At 38.7% G+C, this 12,921-nt stretch overlaps 1 protein-coding gene and 1 long non-coding RNA gene across 2 annotated transcripts; one reads left to right on the top strand and one right to left on the bottom strand.

Moving 5' to 3' along the window:
• Positions 1-650: 650 nt before the first annotated feature.
• SUMO1 (small ubiquitin like modifier 1) lies at positions 651-12,181 on the bottom strand. The gene is made up of 5 exons (XM_063317983.1): positions 12,038-12,181; positions 8,271-8,345; positions 6,048-6,125; positions 5,773-5,844; positions 651-2,614 (listed from the first exon to the last, which is right to left on the bottom strand). Exons 1-5 carry the CDS (start codon positions 12,047-12,049, stop codon positions 2,546-2,548), a joined length of 306 nt encoding a protein of 101 aa, XP_063174053.1. The 5' UTR covers positions 12,050-12,181; the 3' UTR covers positions 651-2,545.
• On the top strand, positions 7,274-7,812 carry LOC134489241 (uncharacterized). The gene is made up of 2 exons (XR_010067092.1): positions 7,274-7,403; positions 7,436-7,812. It is a non-coding gene; the product is annotated as an uncharacterized LOC134489241 (long non-coding RNA).
• Positions 12,182-12,921: the final 740 nt, after the last annotated feature.

The raw sequence follows: 12,921 nt of genomic DNA, 5'->3' as shown, positions 1-12,921 counted from the left end.
TTCTACCTATTTCTTTTTAGGCTACAAGTAGGCTTTTTCATTTGAAAAGTCCTAAGGTATAAGAGAATTAACTAAGTTTTTGAATCAGGTTGTAAATCGCAAGATTAAATTTAAGACTCTTATCTTGTTATAATAGAAATATAGACCGTCCTGGGGAATAACAACCTGTAGCTTGAAACAGCAAAGCAATTTCAACCCTTCTTGCCCTTTATCTCCAGAAACAGGGGCCTTGGGATTTCTGTTTAAGAGACAACGTACTCCCCTTTCTGCAGTGTGAGTTTTCACTGCAAATCTTTAAGGTCCTAGAAATTGGTCTGGTTTAATGTACTGATCAGGAGTAAGGAATTCTCAGCAGCAGGAACTCTCCTAAGGGAAGTTCAGCTGGTCCCCAAATTTTCTTTCAGGCTATGCTATTGATTTAGTTTTTAAAAAATGAATCTTATTTTAAGGTTTCGTGACTATGGGCTTTATTGTGGATGTTTTATTTAAGACTTTTAATTGTTCTCTTGCAAACTGCTGCCCTCCTCTAGGAGGAATAGCAATATAAGAGGCAAAGTCATCTGAAAGAACAAGTACCAGGTCACAAAACTTTTCCACTCGTTTACGTCAAATGTTTAATGTTAAAGATATGGATAACGCTTAACCCCAAATTTTGATTTTTGAAAACAAGTTTTAATTTTTAAAAAAAGTTCAGCATGCGTACAAAAAAGGCATCAGAAGTGGGACATGGAAACTACAAGCATTGGAGAAGATCCATTTAACACTTTACAGTAAGTGCCCGAAAAGTAAATACAATTAAATGGTTTGTTAAAGTATACTTAAGAACATTGCAGTCTTAATTTTCGACCTTTTCCCATTCCCCCGGCAACAAAAATAAACCCGAGGTAGAGCAGTATGTTTCTAGTTCTGCCATCAACACTGCAAACCTGAGCTAAAGAACCTTCCTAGCATTAACAGGTTTTCTATGACAGTTCTGCAATCAACTAAGGGATATGAAGGTAGGAAATTCTGAATTTGACAATCACGTAAGGAAACAAAGGTTTTGTTGATCAGCCCTCATTTTAGAATACTATTTCACATAACCTTCAAAGATTAATGAATAACTTATTTTCAAACAGAATTAACTTATTTTTAGAGGTACCTACACTCTCAAGAATGCCAATGTGAGCAGTTTGAAAATCAGTTTACTTCTCTATACAGACAAATGGGATTTAATGCAAGGTCTTCAATCCTGAACCTACTAAAGCGAAAAGGAAAAGCTGTGGATTCCAAAAGTTGAGGATCTTGATCTTAGGTCGATGCTTTTTCAACATATCTTCATCACACTAACTGTGCACACACAATTTATTTCAATGAAATACAGGACACACTTAAGTCTGCAGAATACCTAGGATTTCCAAGGCATATTGACCCAACACAGATTACAAATTAGGGTCAAATGCATTGAAATCAATAGGTTAGGTTATTCATAACTAATCTGAGTCCCAATATTTTCTGTGATTCTCTGAAACTGAGGACTTGGTACATCCCTGTTTTTTAAACACCTAAAGAAGGATGTTTTGGGTAGCATTTTCATTTCCGCCATACTTTTTTTATTTAACATGAATTTTCAGAGTTCACACGTTGCATATACAAAATACAACTCCCAGTGAAAGATAAATTCTTGATTTCTACTTATAAACTGAGCAAGCAGCAGGGAAAGTGCTAATTCTCAACAGTGAATCAAATTAACATTTTTTCCTGTATAACACCCTCATGTATTGATATGAAACTACTGTTCTTTAAATATTCACCAGTTTTTCAAATAATCTTCCAGATTCATGTCTTAAAAGAAAATGCAGAGGTTTATGAATTTGTTTCCTCTTATTTATTTAAAGGGAAGCCAATACAATCTATGTCCATTGAAAAACCACATTCCAGGTGAACAGGTACAACATAAAAACCATAAGTCTTGTTGCATGAAGGTGTACATTAATTACTAAAAATCAGAACTATCCTAGGATCTTTTGTTGACAAAAATCCTAACAAATTCCATGTTATCTTCAGTGAAGCCATTTCAAAGATATTATTACCATAAAGAAACTACATTTTTGCCATCAGTATCTGGATACTTCCCAGTAAAATCTACAGAAAACTCTTCTTAATCTTAGATTTCAAAAAGCTTTTGTATCTTTTTACCTTAAAATTCACAAATAAAAGTCACACACCTAAATTTCAGGCCAATATGAGTATTACGAATCTCTGCCCACCGGCAAATTTGTCAACAGGCTTGAATATGCGAGCCTTGCCAACACACAACCGCATGTGTAGACAGTTGCATTTCTAAAGAGGAAACGGGAAAAATTGGGAAGTACAACTGCAGTAGGATCACAAGAGTCTGACACAATGACCCTGTATAATGAGCACAAGAATTCAAAACAGACAACTGGAAATAATATTTCAAACATAGGAATGGGATATTGGATTTAATTCAGTGTTATATACCACATTACAAAAGAACTATTATTTAAAAATAAAAAAGGATAAAGGGGAAAAAGCAAACATTCTAAATTGTTGAATGGCCTCCTGTCTGTTCCTGATAAACTTCAATCACATCTTCTTCTTCCATTCCAAGCTGGAAAATAAAAATCACCGTTTTATTTTAAAAATGCCAACTTCTACAGTCACGTTGGACATTCAGCATGCACGTCAGTTCAGTGGATTTTCTGCAACAGCAGCAAAATTGACAAAAAAGTGAACACTGCTTATATAAAGTGTTTCTCAGCAAGTATCAGGTTTATGAAAACTATTCTTTAAAAAAATAATAGATCAAATACCCTACAATACACAATCGTTGCTCAATATAAACATTTAAAATATAGTTTTACAAGTAATTAAAAATCTGATGCCACAAAGCATGGTTTAAGCCCTAATTTTTAATTTTAAAAAATAATACCTGACATATTGGTAACTTACTCTTTCTTCTGCCAACTACGCTAAGATGATTATCAAATTGTTTATATTAAGTTATAGATATCTGTTTCACTTTCTTCACGCATGTGTTAATAAGTTAATGTCTTCTGTGAAACATAGTGCTGTTTTGGTAGTATAGTAGTGATTATAAATATTTTGCAGAGCTTGGGTAACGATTTCTTTTGTTTTCCTTGTTTTTAATTGTTAGCCGCCCAGAACCACGTACTTGAGATGGGTGACCATATAAATTTAATAAATAAATAAAAGGGTATAGAATGAGGAGAAAAGGTCATTCTCATGAGCTTTGTGGATTATGTAGGAAAGAGACAGGGTGGTATCTCCAGGAACAGTGGCTTGTTTTAGTCCCTGGACAGTTTTTTTTACTATCATTATCAGTTCTTATGTATACAGGTAGTCCTCACTTAATGACGGTAATTGGGACTGGAATTTCTGTTGCCAAGTGATGCGGTTGTAAAGTGTGACGTCACATGACCCGCTTAGCAATGGAAACACTGGCACTTCCTATAGCTATCATTAAGCAAATCACTGCTGGTCATTAAGCAAGGATGTCATGTGGTTGCCATTTGCGATCTCCTGCCAGCTTCCCCAGACTTTGCTTGTAGGAAGCTGGCAAAGAAGGTCACAAACGGTGATGACGTGACTGCGGGACGCTGAAACCTAATTGCAATCCAGTGCTTGGATCACAATCATGTGACTGCAGGGACACTGTGACGGCCAGAACTTCAGGGAACAGTTGTACATACCACTCATTCAGCACCGTCTTAAGTTTGAACAGTCACTGAATGAGTGGTTGTTAAACAAGGACCACCTGTAATATGAGGTACATTCTCCACATTAAGCTTGACTCCTGGGAACTTCATGGTTTTCACAGCAACAATATGGAAGTGATTCATCCTTAATTTTTAAATGTATTTTCTAAAAACAGAACAGTTTTAAATGTTACCTGAATGTTAAACAATCACCTTCTAGGAAGTTTTTTAACTATCTAGTCTAGCCTATAGCCTTAGATTTTCTGAGGGTTCCCCTTTCAAGTACCAGCCAGGTTTGAGCCTATTTAGTATATTAAATCACCAAAGTTGACTATTCACTGCCACGTAGCAAGCAACACAAATTGTACGTATACACTCAAATCCCCCAAAGCAGAATTTTACTGTTCACCTAAAAACATCATCCAAACTCTGTTTGATGCCAATTTTAAATTATATTTTAGGGGAACAACAGGTTGAATCCAGAGTTCCAAATATGAAAGAAAGCAGGGAAAGCAGATTTTCATGCGCCCTCCCTTCCAATTTCCAAAGACCAATGCGTTTCTCCCTCAGTTTGTTTCCCTAACTCCTGGAGGAGGATTCTGTCCTGGAAAGGAAAAACAGCACTTGCCAATTCAATGGATGAATTCTGAAAATCAGTAAAGTGCAGATGTTGCTCTATTGATTGTTTAACCTTCAGGTAACATTTAAAACTGTTGTGTTTTCAGAATATACATTAAAAAATTAAGGATGCACTTTTAAAAGTTACTGATAAGGCCCTCCAGAAGAGGTCAGATCTAACAGAACTGTCATGGTAATAGTCACTAGTCACATGGACTGCACATGCAGGAAAGGCTTCTTAGCGGCACCTTGCTAGTTTTAAAATGTCCGGACATTGTTTTCTGGAAAGCCATGTATTTTATTCTGTCACGTATCAGCAAAGGCAGCACATAAATTACACATACAAGCTTTAATTTACAATTAAGACAGAATTTTATAAATACTTAGAAACAAAAGTTTAAACTAACCTACTTGAAAGTAAGTTCTGCAATATAATGGGACATCATTTTTATTTATTTGAATCCATTCAGGGCAAGCAGGACAATTTCAGAGCCATAAGTGACCTTCAGAATGTGTCCTTTCAGGCAATTTTTGTTTATATCATTTTCTTTTAATCAAACTTCTATTCACCATTCTACATCATCCTAGTATCCATACAGATAAAAAAATGTTAACGACTAGATAAACTATATGCCAGGAGAAACACATGCACAACAGATGTCTAAAAACCGCATACCAAGGGAATGCTTAGAAAATTTTAAGATCAGTGCGTTTGTATCTATTAAGTTTCCTCTCCAGAAAATGAACATATAAGTGTTAAAGTTCAATAGTCTCTAGTCAGATGTTTTTGAACAATTCTGGAGGACCTTGTCAAACATGAAGATTTTAAAGCACAGTTTACGTCTTGACATATGGGAGGGAGGGTGTTGCTTTTCAAGAAATCTTGTCTTGAATAACAGGGAGCATGGTGCATGCAAGCGTGTGGGAGGGAGGGCATAGTGTGTGCAAGCAAAGAAAGGCTGGGGGTGGGGGAGACTTACCCGAGCAACTTGCAACCTTCCCTGCCAGCTTCCCCGTTGACTTTGCTTGTGGGAAGCTGGCAGGGAAGGTTACAAATAGCGATCGTGAGACCACAGAACGCCGCAACCGGCCGTAAGCGCGAGCTGGTTGCCAAGCGCTCAAATTTTGTTCATGTGACCACGGGGGTGCTGCAACGGCCAGAACTTTGAGGATCAGTCATAAATCCCTTCATTCAGTATCGTTGTAACTTTGAGCGGTTGCTGAATGGTCATAACTTGAGGACCTGTATAATTTAGAATGGGAATTCATTCTGTTGCTTCTACTGTTAAATAATCAGGGTGTTTTGCTTGTTTTGGGTCAATCTAGCTTCTTTGACTAGTGACAAAAGCTGTTGCAAATTTTTTATTCTGGAAGCTATCCAACACTGAAATAACTACAAGTAGTATTAGAACTGATCTCCATGAAAACGTACCTCTTTTGGAGTATGATTATCAGTAATTCTCTGACCCTCAAAGAGGAACCTGAGTGAATTCATTGGAACTCCCTAAAAAAGAAAGAAAAATGGAATTAATTTAAGATGAACAAAACCCCAGATGTTCGCTACTGTCCACGATCGATCCCTCCCTCCCTCCCTGGGTAATGTACTTAAAAATTCAGTCAGGTGCAAAGGAGCATGAAAATTGTACTTTAAGGCACTCATTCTTGTATTTCACATCATGTGAACAAGGAAAACTTCAAGTCACAAACCTGTCTCTGACAGTATGATTCTTTAAGTTTCTTTAGATGCGTTGTCATTTTCACCTTGAAGTGAATCTCACTGCTGTCCTACAAATTGAACACAAAATATAGTAATTCTTCTACATACTATTAAAATGGCACTTTTTATAGGTATGTAACATGTTTTGAGCTTTGTCTCCCACCTTTTGTTCTTAGGTTTGGTCCCATGCTTGAGATATAACAGGATGTGTCATTCCACGCTTTTTGAGTTTCAAGCTTTCTTACATCTCACAGTCTGCTTTTTCTTAAATTCTTCCACACACAGAGGTTTAGGGAAGGCACACACTTCAAATACACAGGTTACATCCCTGCTGCCACTAGCTTTCAGTGGGGTTAGGAATATGGAAGAATCCTTTTAAGCACGTGTTCAGAGATCAAGAAGAACCATTTTGGACATAAAAGAGGGCAGGCTGACTGATACATTGGTCCCCTATGTTCTTACATTCTTCGCTGTGTGTAAAAGTTAGACTTCAAGGGCTATGTTGAAGTGAGGCCAATGTCTCAGTTCTGTAGCTATTTTTGCAACTGGGGCTGGAAAAAGCAGGCTTTTTCCTATCCATCATCATCATCATCAAAAAAAAACAACCTCAACTTTTCTGTAGGTAAGGTGGTAAGCAGCACTTAGCATAGATTTGGTAAGTAAATACCTCTAAATTTAATCTATTTTTACTGTCAGACTGTTCATTACTACTGAATCCATACTGAAAGATGAACTTGCAAGTATAATCTTCCACTGTAAAAACAGTGTTAAAAAATAAACAAATTTGAGGGACACAGTAACATTTTGTTCCGAGTTTGGAACAAAACTTAAAATGTTTCGAATGTTCTATTATAGGGAACAGTGGGAACTTTTGTGACCTTAAAACAAAAAAGGAAAACAGGCCACACTTCAATTTCCCATTATTCCTTTATAGAGGAACATCTGAAGTATTTCAAGCTTTGTTTCAAACTTTGAAGAAAATGTTATTTTGTTCTTCTGCTTCCTATAAACACAATTTTTAGAATGGAAAATTATATTTGCAGGTTGTCTTTCAATATACATTCAGTGGTAATGAATAATCTAACACTAAAAATCCATTTATTTTAAAGTTGAATTAAGGAGGGGATAGGTATATTCCATCAATTCCTCCTTTTTTCCCCGCAGATCCCTGCAGGAAACCCACTTCTGAGATTGGTGGATAATTTTGGATATAATTGTGGCATATAAAAGGGGGATATAGGGGAAGGGAAAAAACAGCAAAAATAACCCACCACCTGTTCTGGATTTTAAAAACTTCTACCTGCCCATTCAATCAATTGCTTAACAGCTGTATTTTTAAATTTTCAGTAGGCTGGAAAGTTATACAAGGTAGATTGAGCTAAACTACAGCTGTACAACAGGTAAGTTCAGCAACATCTAGAGGATCACCTCTTCCACAAAATTCTATTACTGGCCATGGAGACTGGAGCTCTTCAAAACAAAGGCTCAGCAATAAAAAGGAGTTGTTGGCTAGAAGGGATAATTCACAACAGAATAACCTCAACAGTTTTGAAAAATACACTACTGTAATGAAAGTAACTGAAATGAAAACATATTCTTCCCTTGCTTAATCCATTATCCCATTATTTAGGATCCACTGTATTTATGTTTAGACTCCAAACTTCTTGGGCAATGCTCTGTCACTCTCTTTTGTAAAGCACTTTATAGATGGTTCTATATAAATGTAAATAAATATATTTACTGGTGTGAATGTCACCTAACATTAGCTTTAAATATGTTATGGGGAAAAGAAATGTTGTGCAAGAAATTTGAATAATTATACATACTCTTTCTAAAGATACTTGACCAAACACATAGCACCAGTGATTCTTATTCGTCAACTTATTTTCCAATGACTATCTTAGATGCACGCTTAGAAGAATAGCCATATCTATTTTTGCTCCTATAAATTACAACTTGTATACTACTAGCAGAGCTCAAATCCTAGTGCAAAATCAGACCCCTGATTATAGGACTGTAAGAAATTGAACTTTTGTACAGTCCTCTTATGCAAGAATATGTCTACAAAATGTAACTTTATTTACTAGTCTAAATATATCCTACATTCAAATGTATTTTAGCAGACATAACTGATATATAATTCCAACTATCTACATGCTTATACCTGTGAAATTAAGAAGGATAAATGTTAAATAGAATATATTAGAACTCACTTGCCCAATGACTTTGAGTTTAATGTATTCTCCTTCTTTTTTATCACCCAAATCCTCTGCTGAAGGTTTGGCTTCCTGCAGTAAAAAACAAAACACACACACACAAAATGCTAACTATGAGAATATTCTATTTATGGTTCTCTTTTTCTTATATTAACAGTGAATTAGTTCTATAATAAGTTTTTTAGACTTCTGGTTCTTTTGTTCTCCTCAGACAAGACTAGAGGGAGAGGAAGACCATAAATGCAACAGGACTATCATCATTAATAAAAACATAAAATATCTGTTAAAGGTGCAACTAAGACGCAACATAATACTGGAAGATTCACAAATTTTAGTGTTCCAATAGCATCATTCATTTTAGAGTTGATGATACTTTTTGATAAAGCACACATTCAGCAAATGTAGCCTCAAAAAAGTTCCAAGTTCAGTATTTTAATTCCTATGCAAGAAACAATGTAGTTAGCAAACAAAAGAAAAATCACTGAGGATCAAATACCCTCAATGGGTAAAATTATAGCAAAATTATAGCTGTCTGGATGCTTGGTTCATGTGCAAAATTATAGAAATCTAAGAAGATTACCATTCCAAAGTTACATTCTTCTTAAATGTCAAGATCCTGCCAGAATTCAGCTAACACAAGTTTATATAAAATTGGGTATTATTTAGCACAAATAGAATTAAGAGCTCTGTTCTATGTATTTATATTTATTAATCCAATTTATACGGCCACCCATCTAGCCAAGAAACTCTGGGAGGCGAACACACACACAAAACCAGAGAGTTTCATTCATTTATGAGGTACAGGGACATTCATTTTATGTGGGACAGTAAAAGGTAATATAAATTAATATTTTGCATTTAGCTTGCCTGTATATTTATCCGTAGTCTAAAAACCACTGGTGTTATATTGGCATTTTCACAAGGTCCAGACAAAGCAGCTCTCACCACAATAAATTCACTGAGGTAAGAACTGACAGTTCCTAAGAAACAGCTATAAAAATATGTATTGCCAGCTTCTTTAACTTAAATCACAAGGATTATGGTAAAATATGTACTAGCAAATAAACAAGCTTATTCCTTTCTTCTGTAAGTAGAACATAGTTAAATTACAGCTTGTTTTGCTAACGAATAGTGGATATGAGGCTTCTGTTACCGCAATCCATATGCAGACAGAATTCTCAACAACCTGAAAATACAGTACATACATAAAATAGACCTAGTCTACTTACTCACTGAAAAAACAATCTAGTGGAAGTTCCTAATTAAATATATGTTCCCTTCTGCTTATCTGAACCAGATCTAGACCCTAATTTTCAATTCTATATGGTTCAGAAAGTGTCAGAGCAGGCTACTATTTATTTATAGCATTGCTCTTAGTGGTCGTCTTATGCTTCAGTTTCATTCATATTTCGTACATATTCTGCAATGTGTAAGTTCTAACTGCAAAAGGAGTTCCATGAAATACTTCAGTGAAGCCATGGACAAAGCAGTTGTAACTCTCAACTGAGTTCTGAAATTCTTCATTATTTCCAGTGCCCTAGAGCCCTCCCCCCCCCCACTCTTTGCAATGGGACTTCATCTGGTTCTCCAAGTAGAAGATGTGAGAGAACACTATTTGGTGCCTTTCTCTCTGAGTTTGAATCTCCCTCCACTGGGATGCTACCAGGGCAACAGGATTACAACCTAAATTAACAACACACAAAGTTATATGAAACAGAAAAAGTAATAAAAGGCAACATCACATACATACAACCAGAGAAGCTATAGTAGTTCTATTTTATTTTGGTCATTTAGAATTAGATACTGAAGAAAATCTGAAGTGCAGGATTACAGAAGACAAACTGGCACAGTATTGGGATGAAATATCACTGGTGGAAGTATTTAGAAAAACTTTTTTTTTAATTAACTCAGCCCAATTTCTTGCCCACTTTAATAGGTAGGGATCCCCTACATAAATTCATAAAACAGTCCAACAGTTCAAATACAAAACTCTATGGTAGCATTATATGAATGACCCCTGAGTTCATGCTGCATCTCTTTTCTTCCAGGATGGCTGCAAGGAGACCGGAAGCTTGCGCTACTGTTTTATTGTTGTTGTTTATTCGTTTAGTCGCTTCCGACTCTTTGTGACTTCATGGACCAGCCCACGCCAGAGCTTCCTGTCGGTCGTCAACACCCCCAGTTCCCCCAGGGACAGGTCCGTCACCTCTAGAATATCATCCATCCACCTTGCCCTTGGTCGGTCCCTCTTCCTTTTGCCCTCCACTCTCCCTAGCATCAGCATCTTCTCCAGGGTGTCCTGTCTTCTCATTATGTGGCCAAAGTATTTCAGTTTGGCCTTTAATATCATTCCCTCAAGTGAGCAGTCTGGCTTTATTTCCTGGAGGATGGACTGGTTTGATCTTCTTGCAGTCCAAGGCACTGTTTTTTATACTTCCCAATTACTAAAACAAGCCAATTTTAAAGCATGCCTTACCAAATTGACTTTTCTCAATAAACTATTCTTAAAATAAACCACAGTTTAGTCTAGTGGTTATGGCAATGGGCTAGAAACCAGGAGCCTGAGAGTTCTAGTCCCACCTTAGGCCTGAAAGCCAGCTGGGTGACTTTGGACCAGTCACTCTCCCTCAGCCCAGCTCACATCACAGGGTTGCTGTTGTAGGGAAAATAGGAGGAGGAAGGAGTATTAGGTATGTTCGCCGCCTTGAGCTATTTATAAAAATAATAAAGGCAGGATAGAAAATAAATAATTGCATGGACCATGCACAATACCACAATTCAATGAAAATGAACGCTTTGTAAATGCCTGATCACATTGGCTGAAGAGGAGGATCCCATGATGCTACGACTCATACACATAATACTAAGGTACAAGTTAATGTTATGATCAAGCCAGTCCAATAAGGCTAAAACCTGGGCCATTATATTTAATTTGCTGGACAAATTCATTCTGAATTAATGGCTAAAGAGAGCATTCCTACTTTTATTCCATCTGGCCACTGCATGGATTTCTCCTCATGTATGCAACAGCCATTAAAAATGTAACAAAAAGGCTATCCTGCCTTTATTCTTGTGTGATTTCTCCTCAAATAATGTCAAAGCTTATGCAATTAAAAAAAAAAAAAGCTGTCCTACCAAAACATGTTTCAGGTAAGCCAAACAGGAAATGTCAGCTCCTGTGAACAAGTCCCTATGTTCCCGGTGCAGCATGCAAATATCTCAAAACAATTTACAATAACCGTGATCGCTTCTACGGAAGAAATTTCGCCCCGTTTTCTGAAAGCCAGACTGAAATGCAAGCCGCGTCGAAAGATTAGCGGGATGGTGGAGGAGGGAGAGAGATGACAAAAAGATGCCCAAAGAGAAACTTTGGCCTTTTGTTATTTCTCCCGACAGGCTTCCTCCCCAGGGCCAACTACAGTCTAACCCTCCCGCTCCATCACATCCCACGCCGACATTTCGGAAGAACGAGGCGATTCTTTTTCTTGCCCCAAAAGCGACTTAGGGGGACTAAACCCAGGGCACGAAACGGAGCGCGGGCTGGGGTTGCGGAGAGGCAGGAGTCCGGCCGCCAAGCCGACCCAGGCGAGACTCGCTGTGGGGCCCCCGCCTTCAAGCCCCTCCGCCCGAGGGGACCCGGCTTGCTGTTGTGGCCCCGTGCGGCCGCCTGCGGCAGCCCGGCCGCCTTTCATCTGGGCAGTTGGGGCGGCCACCCGCGGGCTGCTTCCTGCCCAGCGCCGGCGGGGCAAGCGCGAGCCTCCCACCTGGTCCGACATGTCTCCCTCGCAGACGCAGCCGGCCCCTCCGCCACCGCCCGGAGAAGCGCCTAGCCAACCTCGCTCTCGGTGTCGCCAACACGGAGAGCACAACACACAGGCCGGGCGCGGGCGGGATTTCCTCTGCGCCTGAGCTCACTTCCCGCTCTCCAGGCACAGCCCACCCGAAGAAGCACCGCCCCTCTCCGCCCCGCCCCCGCCGTGGCTGTGAGGGACGGGATCCGTGCGGGTTCTGGCGTCGCGCACGCGGCTCGCGTATGGTTTTCTTGCCTCCCAAGTTAGCTTCTGCCCTGCCTTTGCGCAAGGCTTCCTAGGAGCAAAGGGCGTTACGTCGTGCAGCCTTTCCACGTTGTATCGTCCATCTGCGTTCCCCGAGGTTGCATACCCTTCCTAATAGCAGCGGGGTTGGAAGTACTCGTTTCACAATTGGAAGCTGGAAAGCGGCGTTTTTTCCAACTTTGCTGAAAAAGAGCGGCCACTGATTACCCCACTCCCCATCTTGTGCCCGGATAGAGAGAGATGAAGGCTTTGCAGTTTTCGATCAGGGGCCGTCTACCAACTTTTCAACTATAACCACGTCACATAATAGGGGTAATTAATAATGGAGTTTGCAATCCACATCGTTGGACGGCAGCAGATAAGAGTGTTCGTTGCCAAATACAACACGAGTTGCAAAAAAAGACGATTTGCATGCTATTTGAATATATTAATGTGCAAACTTAGAGAAATATTTGTATAGGAATGCAGCCTGTCTCATGGTGCAGGTAAAGTTATGACAGCTTGCATGCCTGCTCAGTTCGTTACAGGCAGGCGCTGCTAAGCGACAACTAGAGTCCACTTCTCCCTTGTTACTTGGGAGTGGACTTTCAAGC

Source organism: Candoia aspera, chromosome 1 (assembly GCF_035149785.1).
Source record: "Candoia aspera isolate rCanAsp1 chromosome 1, rCanAsp1.hap2, whole genome shotgun sequence".
In the NCBI taxonomy this organism is placed as follows: domain Eukaryota; kingdom Metazoa; phylum Chordata; class Lepidosauria; order Squamata; family Boidae; genus Candoia; species Candoia aspera.
Note: the sequence above shows the minus strand (reverse complement) of the source record. Positions and strands in the feature narration are given on the sequence as shown.

Excerpts from the sequence above, each read along its gene's own strand:
- SUMO1 (XM_063317983.1), bottom strand. Across the intron at positions 6,126-8,270 it reads AACTCAAAGTCATTGGGCAA|GACAGCAGTGAGATTCACTT; the intron begins GTGAGTTCTAAT and ends TTCAATTTGTAG. Across the intron at positions 2,615-5,772 it reads ATAATCATACTCCAAAAGAG|CTTGGAATGGAAGAAGAAGA; the intron begins GTACGTTTTCAT and ends TTTATTTTCCAG.